The sequence below is a fragment of the Petaurus breviceps genome, unplaced genomic scaffold, assembly GCF_028583685.1.
Source record: "Petaurus breviceps papuanus isolate PSGF00001 unplaced genomic scaffold, PetGlider_PUasm1.0 185, whole genome shotgun sequence".
Taxonomy (NCBI): domain Eukaryota; kingdom Metazoa; phylum Chordata; class Mammalia; order Diprotodontia; family Petauridae; genus Petaurus; species Petaurus breviceps.
Genome location: NW_027185797.1, coordinates 5466080 through 5483427, shown reverse-complemented (window position 1 = coordinate 5483427; position 17348 = coordinate 5466080). Strand labels below are relative to the sequence as shown.

Genomic DNA, 17348 nt, shown 5'->3' with positions numbered 1-17348 from the left:
GCCCTAGGGCTTCAGAAAAGGGGCCCCAGTACAGGTTTGCCTCCCTGGGCAGTGAGAGAAGTGGGCAGCTTTCATGGCTTTGCACTGAACCAGGCAGCAAAAGCTGGGGGTCTCCTGAGGAAGACTGACTGTTGGGGCCTTGGCAGCTCTTTGTCATAATTGTGATGAGAGGAAGAGAAACCATGAAGGTATGGGGAATGAGTATCCCATAAGCTACACCTTTACCTGAAATGGGTGGATTAAGGAGAATTGCGTGCACGCACACATACACACACAAGTTTAGTGTGGAAATACCTCAGATTCAACAGGGCAGAAGTGGGAATAGGGAGGAGGGGTTGGCCAGGGACAGAAGAGTCCAAGCAGAACATATCCTGATCCTGAAGAAGGAAAGAAAAGGGGATCCTAGGGCCCTTTGGGAGTAGTTGGACAGTGTCTGAATCAAAGGGGCAGTGCAAAGAACCTGGTGAGCAGTTTTTGCCAGGAAGGCAGTTTCAGGAAGGAAGATAGCCTGGAAAGACTTGGGCTCTCGGGCATTTCAGAGATGTGAAGACTCTTGCCCCACTTCTGGTAGAGTAGCCAGGTGATGGCCACGAGAAGCAAAAAGAGACTTGCATTCTTAGATTTATTTGGTCACTCAGTTGATTTGTTTTGATTGACTTTTTTTTTCAAGTTTTTTCTCCTTTCTTTTAAAAGTATCATGTATTTATTTACATCTTTTTTTCTTCCCTAAAAGCTAGCAGTATGAAATGAAGATTAGTGATTTCTCTGTTCTCTGGGTGTAGAAATGCACCATTTCATATTCAAGTATAAAATATTTATGTATATTCTTTTAAATGAAGATGAGGAAGTTGGTGAGAGAGGGGTGAACTAAGGGTTCGAACTCTGGCTGCTGACATCCCTTCTTTCTGCTCTGCTAGATTATTAGTCCTAAGATGTGACATGTTTCCCCTACTTAGATCTTAAACTCCTAGATATTCGATCTTTGATACAGGATCAGCTTTGCAGTTGGTGCTGCAGAAGAGGCCATGTAGACCAGACACATCATTTTCAGAAGAGGAAACAAGCACTTGAAGGCTTTGTGACCTTCCCAGGGTTGCCTTGGTAGTCAGGTTTTGAATCTAGTTCTCTGACTCCAGAGTCAGTGCTCTTACGAGTCTGTGATTATATGAACTACACTGTTTTTTGTTTCAGGTTGTAAAGAACAAGCACCTAGCAATATTTTCATTAGGTAAAGTTTATTATAGCTCTGCATCACCTACCAAGGCGATAATGATTCTTTGTTTTGTGTCTTAAAATGCAGCAGTTTTAGTACTGTTAGCATACTGGCAACAAGTTATTCATATATTTCAGTGTATTTGGAGGACATTTCCATCTTTACTAACTCCGAATTGTGATTTAGAAACAAAATACACTCTACTTTGGTATACACTACAAATACATATTTGACGGTATATTAAATCTTCACAAATATTGGGACTTTGTTACTTCCAATGAATAAAGGAAAATCTTCTCTAAAAGTTCAGTACTTGTTATGTAAGCTTCCTTTTCTCTATTACTACATTTACTTGACCTTATTTCAGCCCCCAATTTTCTTCCCCAAATCAAAATGTGTGGCACATTAAAATACTCTGTTGAAAACTGTAGTTCTTTATAATTTTTTCATAACATACTAAATCTTTGATTCATTTTCAGGTTGTGAACATAGTGACATCTAATCAAGAGTGTGTCAACAATATTGCAGAATCAGTAGTGTTGTCCAATTTACTGGCCCTTCTGCATTCACTGCCATCAAGTGCGTATAGCCATTTATTAAATTTGTTAAGTCAGAGTATAACTAGCTTTCATTTGTTTATACCAATAGTGGGAAAAACAAGTAATTTGAAAAGTTGTCTTTCCCTGGCCTTCCAGTGACCTCTAGATAAACTCTCAGAAATCTGCTGGGTAACTTAGTTCCAGAGATTCCCTGGAATTATGTGTATTATGGGTATTATAATGACTGACTATGCATTCATGATAATTAGACATTCTTGCTGCTTCTCTGCAGGCCGCCAGCTTGTTCTTGAAACTCTCTATGCGCTGACATCAAGTACAAAAATAATCAAAGAGGCAATGGCCAAAGGTAGTAAAATCATTCAGTTCCTTATTATTCTCTGCTCCAATGGAAAAGTTTGTTTTAAACCTCTTTGAATAGTGTGCACATGTACTTAAGGCTTATCAGAAGTGAGGGGCAGGAGCTGCCCTGTTGTCAACACAGAGAGGTGACTAATTCTGATAGTTGGACTTCTTTTCCCTCTATAGGAGCTCTTATTTATTTGCTGGACATGTTCTGCAATTCAACCCACCCACAAGTCCGAGCCCAGACAGCTGAGCTTTTTGCTAAAATGACAGCAGATAAATTGATAGGGCCAAAGGTAAGCCCCCTAAATGCCCAGAATCTTGTTAAATGACTAAAGAGTTAAATCTGGAAGGTAGATAGACTAATTTTGAAATCATGTAATTTTTCCTAAAGCTAATAAAAGTGGGAAGGGACATGAAAACAACTTAATAAGGGAACTATGACAAATTAAACCTCAAATGATCCATTTGGTTTTTTTGGTTTGTTTGTTTTTTAAGCAATCAGGGTTAAGTAACTTGCTCGAGGTTACACAGCCAGTTATTTCTGGGTGTGGTGCTAAGTATCTGAGCCCGGATTCGATCCCCAGGTCATCCCGACACTGGAGCCGGTGCTCTTACTCGCTGAGCCACCTGGCTGCCCTGAATGATCCATTTGTTGTAAGGCAAATTATGATTAAAGGAACTTGCATTTTGCTCAAAATACTTCTCCAAAATAAAGATGGTTTCAGATGTGTCTAAATATAGGGAAGGGTGGTCTTTGAAATATGGTCTCTCACTGTCCTCCCATTTCCACTGAAGTAAAAATAAAGAACAAATACTTAATGTTGCTTTGAAGTCCTTTAGGGGAAAAAAAATGGGAAAAAAATTCATTTCTGATATCTGGCAACAACAATGAAGGAATGTGGTTGTTGGAACTTCTATATAACTACAGACATTATAGCCACTGAACTGAAAGTATTATTGATAATCAGGGGTTAAATTGTGGGTCCTAATTGCAGTGTTCAAAATTGGGGTCATAAACTTGAACTCATAGTTACATACAACCTTCCCTTGGTAATGGAATCCACGTAAAATAATACAACTTAGAATAGACTTAGTTCCCTGGTTCTGCCATTATATAATTTGTCCAAAGTAGTATAGTTGTATACAGATACATCTGATGGGCCTGGGGGAGGAGGGAGAAAAGGGTCTGGTTCAGGAGGCAGGATTTGTGCTCATTGGTTGGGCAATTACATGAACCTTAAAAAGAGTAATGAAACAGCTGAGTTTTTAAATTATGGCTGAGTTTAAATGGTTAGGCATTTATGAAACTGACTGTGATAGTAATACTTTTTCAGTGTGATCTGTTTGTTAGTTAAGTTTTGTAGAACAAGTCCCCCTCCCCTTAAATCACAAACTTTTTTTAAATGAAGTAAAGTATTGTTTAAAATTAAGTGGAAGGGATGGCTAGGTGGAGCAGTGAATAGAGCACCGGCCCTAGAGTCAGGAGGACCTGAGTTCAAATCCGGCCTCAAACACTTAACACAAAAACTAGCCAGGTGACCTTGGGCAAGTCACAACCCCAACTGCCCTCCCGAAAGCAAAAAATAAAATAAAATTAAGTGGAGATTTAAAAGTTATTCATTCCTTTCTATGCCCGTTGTGTTCAGGGTGATATTTTCATACAGTTTGATTGGTGGTTGTTCTCCCATTCTGTGACCCTTACGTGGTGTTAATGTTAAATTAGTTATTACGGTATAAGTATGAGAATTTTTCTATTATAAGAAAACGATTTATATGTCATACAATTCAGTTGTTTCTAGGACATTTTTCTTGACTTCCTTTGCAGGTTAGAATTACATTAATGAAATTTCTACCAGGCGTATTCATGGATGCCATGAGAGACAGTCCTGAAGCTGCTGTTCACATTTTTGAAGGCACTCATGAAAATCCAGAGTTAATTTGGAACGACAACTCCAGAGATAAAGTATCCACAACAGTTCGAGAAATGATGTTAGAGTATGTAAAGATTTATGGTAATAGCTATCCCCTTAAATAAATGTTTGTGGCAGGGAAGGGGAAAGCCTTTATCTTTCTTATCTCTTCATTAATATTTTATACTTGAGCTGGAAGAAGTTAATATGTGTATCATTCTCAAGATAAAGTTTGATCTTTTTCCCATTTTTTCCTTCAAGGCACTTTAAAAATCAGAGAGACAACCCTGAAATAAACTGGAAGGTAACAAGAAATACTCATGACTTTATTGTTGCAGAGTGTGTATTCTTACTGATTCACATTTCAGTGTTATAGGCTAGTTGTAGTGCTGTTCTATTATCCCTGTTTTGTGGACAGGGAAGCAGGCTCCAAGAGGTCACCTGGCTTGGCTAACTTCAAACAAGTGACATTTATGAAACAGTTTGGATCTGTGCTGCCTCTGTGTGCTACTGTAGTCTTTTCAAATGTTTGGCAATTCAGGTTTCTTCAGGTTATCTCAATACTAAAGGAGTAGAAAACCTCTAATTCCCTTTATTTTAAAGACTGTGTTCTTACCATACTATGTCAGTAGACAGTGGTTTATATTGATTTATGTATATCTTTCCATATCTGTCTATGTATATATGTATATGTATTTATACAGTGTACATACATACACACCATGGTTGCATACTAATACATCAAAACTATCAGTTTTTAACTTTCTGTTGACATTAAGATTGTATTACGTTCATAAAATGTTACTGATCTGACAGATCCAAAGAAATAGAGGCAAATAGTTATATGAACATGTGCATTTCTTTATTAGCAAACTCTGATTTCATTCTCTATTGACAATTAGCTTCTCAGTTATTTGTGACTTTGATCTTGATTTGCATTTATAGTTGCCTGAAGACTTTGCTGTCGTGTATGGTGAAGCAAATGGGGAGCTGGCTGTTGGAGGAGTCTTCTTGAGGATCTTTATTGCACAACCAGCTTGGGTTCTTAGGAAACCAAGGGAATTTCTTATTGCACTATTAGAAAAATTAACTGAATTACTGGAGAAGAACAGTCCTCATGTAAGCAATGATTTTTAAAATATGCAAAATATTTAAATAGGAATGCCAACTTGGAGAAGGCTGAAAAAAATCTAATTTTTTATTTGTGAAAATGAAATCTTCATACTTATGTGCTTCAGAGTTTACACACTTTAAGATGAGCTTTGTTTCAGGACAAGAAAACAACATTAACATTCAATATGTTTCTGCTACTGGCTTACTTAAAAGCAGATGTAGATAATTGGCATCATTTGTGAAGTAGCTAGGTGTGTCCATCTTGAAATGAATTCATAATATAAGAGCTCCAAGAATTTTGATTTCTCTATGATGATTCAGCAAACAGAACTGGTATCAGGCAGAAGCAAATCATTGAGGTTTACAATAGAAACTTCATATATTTGGTATTTTCTTTTATAGGTGGAAGAAAGAAGTAGGTTGAGTTGGTAAATGGATAAAGAGCATTTGCCAAGGACAGCAAATCCCACCCCTTAGAAGTTGCTCTTTTAGAAAAAGACACTCATGGTGGTGGAAGTGACTTGGTGTTGTACCAAAGTTATCCTTGGGCTACCCCTTCCAAAAACCCTCTGCCCCCTCATTTGAGTGGGTGGGTGTGCATGCACTCACAGACACACACATCTGTTTTAAGTACTACATAAAACTTCATTTATTTGAAGTTTTAAAGTTATCACTGACAGGTATACAGGTGAGTTAAGGTTCATGGGCTAGTTAATATTTTGTTTTTCTGAAAAATCAGCATTACAATGAAGTGTTCTTCTAAATTTTCCTATAAGATTTTCCTTATTGAATTCCTACACTTATTCCTTGTTGGATTATTATTGTTCACGTTGTAACTTATATTAGCATTTATTCCTACAGCACATATTCATTAAGCACCGAGACTAAACAAAATATAGGAGATCAGGGTTACGTTTTTTTTTTGTCTGCCATTTTCCTTCTGGTTATGTATTAATCTGCATCATTATTTTTAATACATATCAGAAGTACTTAGTGCTCTTTGTAAAAAGATATAAGCCAAGTGTAATAGAATTCGTGTTCTTGGCGTTCCATATTTACTACCTACAACAAATAAGTCTTGCAATAAAAATTGAAAGTCACACATGGTCAAGGGTGGTGGGATGGTGTATAACTAAGACCTAGAACAGGTGCCAGACCAAATACGGGCAAATGAGGAAATCCCACAAAGTCACCAGGAATCCCTTTTTAGGGTCAACATGAGGAAACAGAGAAGTCTGGATATTGGCAGTGGGTCTGACCAGTAGCAGCTCCACACACAGCACTCTGACTCCCAGGGAGAGTTCATGTACCAGTAGAAGAGGAGATGCCATCCCCGTAATGAGGCACTGCAGGGTACAGGAACAGGTCCCAATGGGCAGCTCTGTTGTCTGTCTACTAACATTCAAACATAGGGAGATGATACATAGATCACCTCAGACCCATATTATTAAGCATCATAGAGCGAGTCTAATTAGACAAGGCCTAGAAATGTTCTGATTATGTCTTGATGATCCTAAGGAAAGAATGGAAAGTGAGAGGAATAGGAATATATAATGGGGAGGTTGGACGATGGAGGAACATAGGTGAAATGTTGTTAGGGAAAATTATCTCACACAATCGAGGCATTCGAGTAGCCATCTGTACAACACAAGGAAGAAAGTATAGGGGTAATTGCTGACATAAAACTCATTCATCTGCAATGTCAAAAGAGGGAAGAACATGCATATTTGGGTAAAGAAATATATTTCAACAGGGAAAGAGAAGAGACAAAGGTAAATTAAAGAGAATGTAGATTAAGGAAGGGATTAGTCCTTAGGAAAATTTACCATGGATATTCAAAAATATAGCCTTTCTTTGACGTAGCAAAGAATGGGAATTGAGTTTATTTATATAGAATTTATATAAGGATTTATGTATGTGTGTAAATTATATATTTATAAATATTTAAGAATTCTATAAGAATATAGAATTTATATAAGAAATTATAAATTGGTGAATGGTTGAACAAGCCATGGTATATAAATGTGATGGGATACTATTGTGCTATGAGAAATGATGAAGAGGTTGTTTCAGAGAACTGTGGGAAGACTTATATGAAGGGAGCAGAACCTAGAGAACAGTTTATATAATGACAATAATATGATAAAGATGGCGGGTAGAGCGCTGGGCTTGGAATCAGAAAGACTCATTCTTCCTGACTCCAGGGCTGGAGCTCTATTCACTGCACCACTTACCCGCCCCGACACATAATTTTTAAAAAGAAAATAGCACACTAGTATGTTATCTTTTCCTAACTTGTGGGTGTCTCCTGACATGAGAATTGCTAAAATACTTGGGGATTCCATCTAAAATCTTTGAGAGTTTATACTTTTAAAAAGTAAATGTTATGGAGCAGCTAGGTGGCGCACTGAATAGAGTACTGGCCCTGGAATCAGGAGGACCTAGAGTTTAAATCCAGCCTCAGACACTTAACACAAAAACTAGCTGTGTGACCCTGGGCAAGTCACTTAACCCCAATTGCCCTCCAAAAGAAAAAAAAAAGTAAATGTTACTAATAATGTTCTACTCAAGCAAATGTCTATTTAAATAAAAGTAGGATTTATTTTCTTTTAAATATTGAAAGTCAAAGAAATGGAAAAATATATCTTCATTTTATGAATTGACTTTATAATTTCAGTGCTTAAAGCTCAAGAATCCTTAGTTGTAAATGCAAAATCATTATCTAGCCTATTTTTGGATGTTTGAGATTTTTCTTTTTTTTCCCCCCCCAAAGGGAGAAACCCTGGAAACTTTAACAACAGCAGCAGTGTGTCTTTTCAGCGCACAGCCCCAGCTAGCAGATCAAGTTCCCCCACTGGGTCACCTGCCGAAAGTCATCCAGGCCATGAACCACAAGAACAGCGCCATCCCCAGGAGCGCCGTGCGAGTCCTGCACTCGCTCTCTGACAATGAGGTGCTTCTCTTCGCAGTTGTCAGTTCACATCTCTTCTCAAATCTGATCTACTCTGATAACATCTTTAACATTTTCACCAGTTATGGAAAACTCATTGAATACAGTTGATTTAAATTTTTCTTCATCATATGCATAAATTATAAAATGTAGATGATTCGGTTTACTTTGATGGTGTGTTCATTTATTCAGAAGCAAGGCTTAATAACAGTACGGTTTTTCTTCTTGTGTTTATAGTTGTGTGTTCGTGCAATGGCATCTCTAGACACCATTGGTCCACTGATGAATGGAATGAAAAGACGGTCAGACACAGTTGGTCTAGCCTGTGAAGCAATTAATCGGATGTTTCAAAGGGAGCAAAGTGATTTAGTAGCCCAGGTAAATGGTTCTATTTGTATTGCAAAATTAGTTACTGCCAGGATTTGGTCTGGCACCTGTTCTAGGTCTTAGTTATACACCATCCCACCACCCTTGGCCATGTGTGACTTTGAATTTTTATTGCAAGACTTATTTGTTGTAGGTAGTAAATCTGGAATGCCAGGAACACAAATTCTATTACACTTGGCTTATATCTTTTTGCAAAGAGTACTAAGTACTTCTGATATGTATTAAAAATACTGATGCAGATTAATACATAACCAGAAGGAAAGTGGCAGACAAAAGAAAACGTAGCCCTGCTCTCCTATATTTTGTTGAGTCTAGGTGCTTAATGAATAAATGCTAATGTAAGTTACAATGTGAGCAATAATAACCCAACAAGGAATAAATGTAGGAATTCAATAAGGAAAATCTTTTCTGATTGTGTCTTTATTGATTTTATTCTTGCAAGATATAAGATTGGGAACTTTTATTAATCAACCGATGGACACATTTAAGTTTAAAGCAAGAACATTTTAATAAGGGTAGAAATAGAGACTGGACATGTGATTTTGCTGATACAGGAAATTTTCAGATGAGGAAACTCTCTTCACCAGTGGAAGCTGGCATCTTCTCTGTACCTTAAAGACTTAGATGTGCAGAGTAGCATGTGTCAGAGATAGAGCTTGAGCCAAGCTGTCTCTATTATGCAAAAGCTTTTTCATTCTATGTAACCAAAGTTGTTCATTCTTTATCTTGATTGAATTCTCTTTTAATTTTTTTTAATGATGTGGCCTTTTATAGTTAGGTTGCATAATCAGTTTGAACTTAATGTAGTTTGTGGTGTAAGATGCTGGTTTGCATCTTATTTCTGCCAGACTACTTTCTAGGTTCCCTAGCAGATGCTGCTAAAACTTCTAAAAGTAACTTATGTTTCAGATTTTATCAAACACTCTACTTGATGTTTTGCTTTTGTTCTCAGGTAGAACTCTTTCTACCTAAATAGATTTGCATTTCTTCTGTATGTAACTTAATCTCTTGTTACCCCCAAGCAACTACAAACTTGTCCATGGTCATGCAGTTGTTATGTGTCCAAAGTAGGACTGGAATGCAGATTTTCATGACTCTACCATTACATCATACTGCCTTTTTTCTTTTTAATGTTATTTTACAAAATGAATTAGTATTTCAAGTCTACTGAAATTCTGTTGTAACTTTAGAGCATTTCAAGTATAGACCTTGCTAATTCCATCCACAATTTGTCCTTTGAAAACTGAATAGTTAGGTTCTTGAGAAGTAATTTCTAGTTATTCTGTTCCTATTTTTTCATTATTATTATTTTTCAAAGAGATACCAAGTTATATTGTATGATTTTTCCCACCCCATCTTCTGAATAGGATTCTGGAGGACCAGAAAAAGTCTTAATCTACAACTACATGAGGTCTTAAGTTTTAAGGTCACTCATCTTTTAAAAATAAGTGTTTTTAAGGGGCAGCTAGGTGGCACAGTGAATAGAGCACCAGCCTTGGAGTCAGGAGGACCTGGGTTCGGATCCGGCCTCTAACACTTAACACAAAAATTAGCCGTGTGACCTTGGGCAAGTCATTTAACCCCAATTGCCCTCCAAAAAGCAAAAAAAATATATGTTTTTTCTTGCTCCCCTTCCCCCCACATCTACACTGCATTGTGATCACCAAGGAGAATTTTAGTGTCTTGCTGGGTGATCTGTAGTTTAATCTTGGCTAGGAAGAGACAATGAAAGCCAGCTATGATGCCACAGTTTGAGTTTGTTATGATACAAAGTATAGATGACCAACAGGTGGTTGTTTGCATAGCCTGAGAAAGTAAAAGGCATTCATCCTCTCATTCCAGTGGAATTATCTGGATACTTTGTAATTCTCTTAGCATGAGAACAGTATCATAACAACCCATAGTAGTACTGTAACAGCCTAGCAGGTGATTGCGCTTAAGGTCTTAGCACCAAGTGAAAATCCTCTGATTTCCTGGTTTAACTTTGGATAGAGCCTTTTTTAAAAGTAAATCTATATGATACTCACTTACAGGCCCTGAAAGCAGACTTGGTTCCATATCTGTTAAAGTTGCTAGAAGGCATTGGCCTTGAAAATTTGGAAAGTCCAGCAGCCACAAAGGCTCAGATTGTTAAAGCCCTGAAGTCAATGACCCGAAGCCTACAGTACGGAGAACAGGTGAGTGCATGAGGGACTGTGGCCTGGTCTGATGCTCCAAACAGAGCTGAGACTTATTAGTGAGTTGTCACAAGTGGGGCCAGAGAAGAGAGTGTGAATGGATTAGTGCACATTGTCTCTAGGTAATACGGTAAATCTTTGAACATAGCAGCCCACTGTGAATTTATATTTAATTTATTTTTTGTTTGGATGTGCGATTTCATCCATGTAGAGAGCTCCAGGTGAGGAAATTCCCTCTCCTAATGAGCATCAGTGCCTGCAGGGTAATTTTAGAAAAGTGCCTGGGGCACAGAGAAGTTAAAGTTACTTGTCCAAAGGCACACAGCCCATTTATATCTGAAGTTAGAGTCCTGATTTATAAGGCCTTTTCTCTGGCCAGGATGCCACACTGCCTTTTATTATAAAATTGCCATAGAAAAATTAGGACTTGTTGCTACTTAATCATAATAAATTGTGTGGTGTGATAATCACATAAAAGACCAGAGGACTCATACCTTCTGATATTTCTGTTCATAATAATCAAGGGCACATTTCAATTTACGTTTGCATTTTTCTTGTGCCATAAGTTCTGATGATCTAACTTTATACACTGATTTCAAGTAGCTTCAGTCATTGAACTCTTTGTAAGAGATGTGCTGTTCTCTGATTCTTCCGAGCAGTTGATCCACCCTGGTTTCATAGTTTCTTCATCAAAATTATATGGATTTAAATGGACTAGTTAGTTTTCCCTGTGGCAATTTTAATCAAAATATAGTGACAAACACTCCTTGCATTTCTGTAGGTGAATGAAATCCTGTCCCGCTCTTCCGTCTGGAGTGCCTTCAAAGATCAGAAACATGACTTGTTCATTTCTGAGACACAAACAGCTGGATACCTCACAGGTCAGTAGTTGGGGGCTTTATCTCTGCAATAACAAAGCCACACTGCTTCAGCTGAATCAGGTCTTGAAAATATTTATAAAATGATGTATTAGGTCAGTTCTGGTCTGCCTAGCAGCATCCTTTCATCATGGGCTAAGATGCTGTCATGTAGCCACTAATGCTGAGGGTTTGTTTACCTTTGTTTTTGTCAGAACATGGCATTATAAAAGTACATGGGGAAAAAATAACGTGTGCTTTGTAGAATATGTACTCTGGTCAGTTTGGATCCATTTATAAAGTGGCATTTTTATATACACCACGTTCCAAGTAAAAACACCTGTTTTTCCTGAACTTCTTAGGAAGTGACACAAAGAAATAACAGACAGAAAGATCTCTTTGTTGTTGAGAATGTGGGCTCAAGATCCAGATCTGTTGATATTTAAAAAACAAACAAATAGCAACTTTAAATTTCCAGTGGCTAGTTGGTGTTTTTCAAAATTTTGGGGATTCCCTTGAAGGGAAATACCTGGGTACCCAAAATGAGAATCATATTAGAATGTAGGTTAAAGGTTCATTGAAGATGATGCTGTTATAGTCACTAGGGACATCCTGTTTGTAGTATTTGAGGAGTATATGGTGGTATCAAGAATTTTCTGGGCTTTAGGGAGATGTTTAGTGAAGAATAAGCTCTTCTTTCCATGGCATAAATACTATGTGTGCAGAGTGTAATTTTTGAGCCAGAGGTTCTCCTTATATGGAAATGAAAATTGAAACTACAGCTTATTTCTTGACAATTTATATGGAATTGTTTGGCATCATATGAAAATAAGTCCTTCTACACACGACATTCAAATGCAAAAACTGGCATAGCTGAATTAGCCAGTCCTCAAGAAAACACTGAGAATGGAATGTTAAATGCACTGTTGGTTTGTTACCATGATTATTTCCCAAGTAAGCTTTAGCTGTTGTTCCAGTACTAACAGATTTAGAAACCATAGCAAAAAGAGTGAGTCAACAGATAGACATAATAGCTTCAGGAAAATGTTGCAGGATTGTAGTTTTTTCATTTTGTTGAATTTGCTGCTTTTTTGCCTTGACCATTAACTTTTTAATACATTTCTGTTTAGTGCAAAGTATGGGGAGAAATCTATCTGGGATGCTCGTACAGAGTTCTCTCAGTATCAGCCTGTAATTCTCTTTAACAAATGTGCTAAGTGTCTGTTACTTATAGAGAACTGGGAGGTGCTGAAATGGAAAAATTAAATGTGCTTTTTTTGCCCTAATGAAACTTGTTTGGTAGATAGAAGATATGCCTCTTCTCTCTTGGTTGGAGTTTCCTTTCTTTTCTCCTCAGGGCAGAAATACCTTTAAAATAGATTTAGAGCTACCAAATCCATTTCAGTGTCTGTTTTAAACTTTTATAAAATAAAAGCCACCCAAGAACAATTATTTTTAAAATGTTTAGGTCTTTGGGCTCCATGTGGCAGCGGCTTAATAGTAATCACATTTTATAAACAAATATTCCAAGGTGATAGCAGAGGTAAGGAGATCTACTTCATTCTATGTAGAAAAGCACAGGTAATATACCATTTTGTTGTCTAAAAGTTGAAAGAATAATATTTGCTACTTCTCAAGAGTAGAAACTATCACTTTTGTTCATATACAGGCACTTACACATTGCCAGGTCCCTAGGACATTCTTGAGTACACCAATCTCATCTATTTGGGCATTCTTCTCAGATTGTAACCCACCCATGCCCCTTTATCTTTTACTTGGACTCTTATGTTCTTCCAAAGATTATCCACAGAGGATCTTCCAACCATTAAAGCTCAACAAATAGTAAATTAGTTATGTTCCTTGAAACATATGTCAGTTATTTGGAACTTGGAAAGCATTTTTTCTGTAAGACCTCCCAGGGCTACATTGAAAAACCAGTTTAAACTTATACAACAGAACCTAACGACCACATGTAACAATAACGTTTATTTGGGAGAATACAGAATTCTGCTTTAGGATACTGAGGGTGTTTTCTCCTCCCCATACGGGGTTTAAGGACTTCACTCTTTCCACACTCAAAAGACACTAGGAATGGAGACCCCACATGCGCATTCCAAGCCACTGATGGTAGCTTCCATGTCCCTTCACAGAAGGTCCAGTAAGGTTAGCGTGCCAGGCAGAAATACAGAGAGAAATCCTAAGAGACAGAGCGTTGGGTTGGTGAAAAGTTGAATTGGGGGTCTGAGACATCACTGGTAGAAACCAAAAGAGAGTTGGTCTTCAGGCAGTTTCCCAGCCCCGTAGGCTAACCCACCTGCTGCTTTCATGGCCCTATTGGTTGGTGTTGATCAGGGTTTCTCTTTCTCTGTAGCTCATCATTTTGTAGCTTATCCCTGAGATTAGTATATAGCTGCATATTTTTATTGGTAGTAATCATAACCGGTAGGGATGTCCTTGTGTCTAAAGGATCCATATCAAGTCAAAGGTAACTCCATCCCGTACAGCCTGGATGACTGTCAGTAGGTAGCTCACCAGATTGGTGGGTTAGCTGAGGCTGTGGGCTGTTCTTTGTATTCAGATCCATGACTCAGGAATGAGATCTTGTAAGGGATGTCCTTTCAATGGGACGGAAACTTCAAATGTGAAACATAAACTGGGCAGCAGATCTGCCCCCATCTGAAATGTCAGATACAAATCAATACTTTAATTATGTAACCCTTTTGGTTGTTACATGGCCTCTATTTGTTGGCTTGTTCATTGTGTTTTCTACTTGGGTGGTTCAGCTTCCCCATTGCTGTACTGTCTGCCATAAAGGTGGAACTGTAAGAAACTCCATTGAACATATGTTCACTTGTTGACATAAGATTTTGTTAACTTGAAACAATTATTTGAAGTTATTTAGAACCTAGAGATGAAATTGAGTTTATTATACCTATGCACGCTATAGCTGAAGTGAGTAGGCCAGATGGGAAAATGTAATGTTTATGATTAAATTAGTTTCAAGTAAACATTGCTGTGCTAGGCTCTGAGGACAAACCAAAAGTCTTTGCCCTCAAAGAGGATGATGACTGAGAAAAGGCCGTCACACTAACCTTCTAAGGAATCCTTGGTAACCCGGGAGAGCCTTTTCAGTGGAGTTAGATGTCAAGAAGTGAGGGGGGCAGTTAACCTAGGACTTAGAGAAGCTTGGCCCTGAAAGGCAGGAGGGCTCTCCCCTGTCCTTTCTTCTTGCCTCCCAGAGATTACTAAGTATCTTCTTTGGGTATTTTTAAGAATTTCATTGGGTTTTGAATGGGTACCTACTGCTTGGTGTCAGGATAACAGTTATGAAAAGCTTGTCTCTCTTCCACTTCCTGATTCCTTGGAAAGAGTGACTTTTGTATGGATAAGACTGGAAAAAGAACCTGTACAAAGTCATTCATTGTAGAGAATTGGAACCAGACCAGCAAGAAGCAGCTGCTTCCGTTGGCCATGTCCTTCCCCATCCCCAACAAATCAGCTTTGCTGTGTCTAAAATTCTTGTTGGAAATTAGCCTAAAAGTGCTTTGATTTTGCTCTGATTCAGCAGCTTTTTTTTTTTTGTACTGGGATATAAATGATTTAGATTTCCAAAGCATCTTTGTTTTGTGGACATGTATGTCCCCCTCCAAGGTTAATGTGAGCCTCAGAGAATCAGTGCCCTGCACAGAGTGTGTGCTTAATAAGAAGAGCTCAAAGTTGTATGATGAATGTCTCCAAGCACCTGAGCATTGAAAATTAAGAGGGAAAAGAGCCATAGGAAAGTCAGGGAAGAAGAAGAGAGTAAGAATCGGGGTCCTTGCCAGGAGGATCAGTGTCACGTGCAACACTAAGGTCATGAATCCTTGTTTGGAATGAGAGGCACCAGACAAGGGAAGAACCAGCAGGGAGAGGAGCGCCCTTTCTTCAGACCAGTCCCTTCTCTTTGGCCAAGTGCTGGCCATGGTCATTAAATAGCCTTCATGTATTGGATTCACAGAGTATTTTTTCTGCTTGCCTTTGAACAGTATTTTTTAAAATGAGCTCCAAGCCAGCACTTTTACTTTTTTCTCATGAAGATTTCCTGTGACAATCAACCTAAACTGGGGATTCTTAATTTTATGTGCAGTCCTCAGTTCTGACAGCCTGTGCTCCTTCCATAGGCATGCATAGCACATTTCATTTAGGCAGCCATCCAGAAAATTTTAGTTTTCTTAAGATAAACATATTAAAACTTCTGTTGCACCAGAGAATTTTATTTTTCTTAAGAGGAATATATAATTAATTTAATTTTGCTTTAACAATTTTTAAAATTATACACAAGATACAATTTTTTTTTAAGGCATTGGGGTATGCTAGGTCTCCTCAGTACAATCTGTATGCCTGCCTGTGGCTCCTTAGTTGACATTTCCACTTCCATTTATAGAATGTTGACAAATCTCTTTATTCCAAAAGCCTTGTGGGACAGGCATTTTAGAGTCTGAGCTTTACAGAGGGTAAATGATCTGCTTGTGTTCCAGCTCCTGTCTTCCAGGGAGGATTGGAACCTCAACATCCCTGACTGTCCCCCTTTGAATGTGTATCATCCTCACAGGAGAGACCATCTCCCCTTTGTACCTGTATCTCCAACCTCTCTGAGGTCCCAGCACATAGGCACTTGTAAATAAATACATGTCACTACTTTTATTTTGAGGCAGCTTAAGTATGAAGAGAGGGTGGAAGACTAGAACTTTGTCACTAGATGAACCTTTGGAGAACTTTTCTGGGCCTAAGCTATTATGTTTTAATGCCTAGTTCATTAAAGTCCCCAGAGTATCTCTTGGTGTAGCCCCAACACATTGGTCCAATGGCAGGAAACTTCGCAGTGTATAGTCTCATGTAAACACATAAGGGCACGACGGTGAATTTGGGGTTGGTGACATCTCCTCAGGTGACAGCCTCTGAGATAGCGCTGACATTTTACATGCTGAAATCTTAAATTCTGGAGTAGTCTACCTATTTGAGGTTCGATGATTACTGTCTAGATGCAGTAAATTGCTTTAAAAGGTAGTGTCTTTGCCTTGAGATTACCATTGTCAGAGATGGTTCATTGACTTGTTAGTTTCTGTGAGCAGTCTGTGGAAGGCAGAGGACAAGGCCAGGAAATTCAGTGCACGTCCCATTTCTTACTGCTATTGTGCCTCTTCACAAGCCTGTAATGGTGGTGAGTGTATCGGTCCCTGCTCACTTGCTTTCCCCATGTTCTGGGCCTTGGGTTCCCTCTGGCCTCATGCAGACTTGAACAGCTGTGGGGTCAATGACCAGCCAGGACATGCTGCTTACTCTATTGAACTGCACCCAGAATGAGAAGCCAGAGGTGGTCCTTACAGCCTTTCCCTGTCCTGCCTTGATCCTCGGCCTTCATCAGACTGCTGCGTGTCTGCACTGCCCTTGCTTCTTATATCTCTTTTTTCCCTTCAGGTGTCTCTCCTTCCCTTCTCACTGGCAGCAGTCCCCTTCACCTCAGAAGTGGGCTTTAGATCTGCTCTGCCAGCAGCTTGCTAACCTCTGTGTAGCTCTCTAAAGCAGGTAGATACCATTTTGCTAAGTGCATGTTGCTTCCACTGCATTTCTGGGCCTCACCCTCCAAATGCTCCTCAGCTCTTTGCCGTTATGTCCTACAATTTTAGCTCAAAGTACTGCTGAATGGTCTCCGTAGGGTCTCTCATGCAGCATTTACTGGGGTGTTTTACTGTGCTTCTGGAATGGTTCTGAGCATGGAAAGGAATACACACCTATAACTAAAGAAGAATGAAACCATTTTGTATTAAATTTATAAAAAGAGAAACTTTGATAAGTG

At 38.5% G+C, this 17348-nt stretch overlaps 1 protein-coding gene across 4 annotated transcripts in view; it reads left to right on the top strand.

Moving 5' to 3' along the window:
- Nucleotides 1-17348, top strand: part of DNAJC13 (DnaJ heat shock protein family (Hsp40) member C13) — a 115860-nt gene that overhangs the window by 96785 nt on the left and 1727 nt on the right. For all 4 annotated transcript variants that reach the window (XM_069088374.1, XM_069088373.1, XM_069088372.1 and 1 more), the window contains 10 exons: nucleotides 1693-1792; nucleotides 2045-2119; nucleotides 2299-2411; nucleotides 3944-4113; nucleotides 4290-4332; nucleotides 4974-5147; nucleotides 7915-8094; nucleotides 8329-8469; nucleotides 10512-10655; nucleotides 11437-11536. In XM_069088374.1, the coding sequence (XP_068944475.1) occupies nucleotides 1693-1792; nucleotides 2045-2119; nucleotides 2299-2411; nucleotides 3944-4113; nucleotides 4290-4332; nucleotides 4974-5147; nucleotides 7915-8094; nucleotides 8329-8469; nucleotides 10512-10655; nucleotides 11437-11536 (1240 nt within the window). The remainder of the gene's footprint in view (nucleotides 1-1692; nucleotides 1793-2044; nucleotides 2120-2298; nucleotides 2412-3943; nucleotides 4114-4289; nucleotides 4333-4973; nucleotides 5148-7914; nucleotides 8095-8328; nucleotides 8470-10511; nucleotides 10656-11436; nucleotides 11537-17348) is intronic.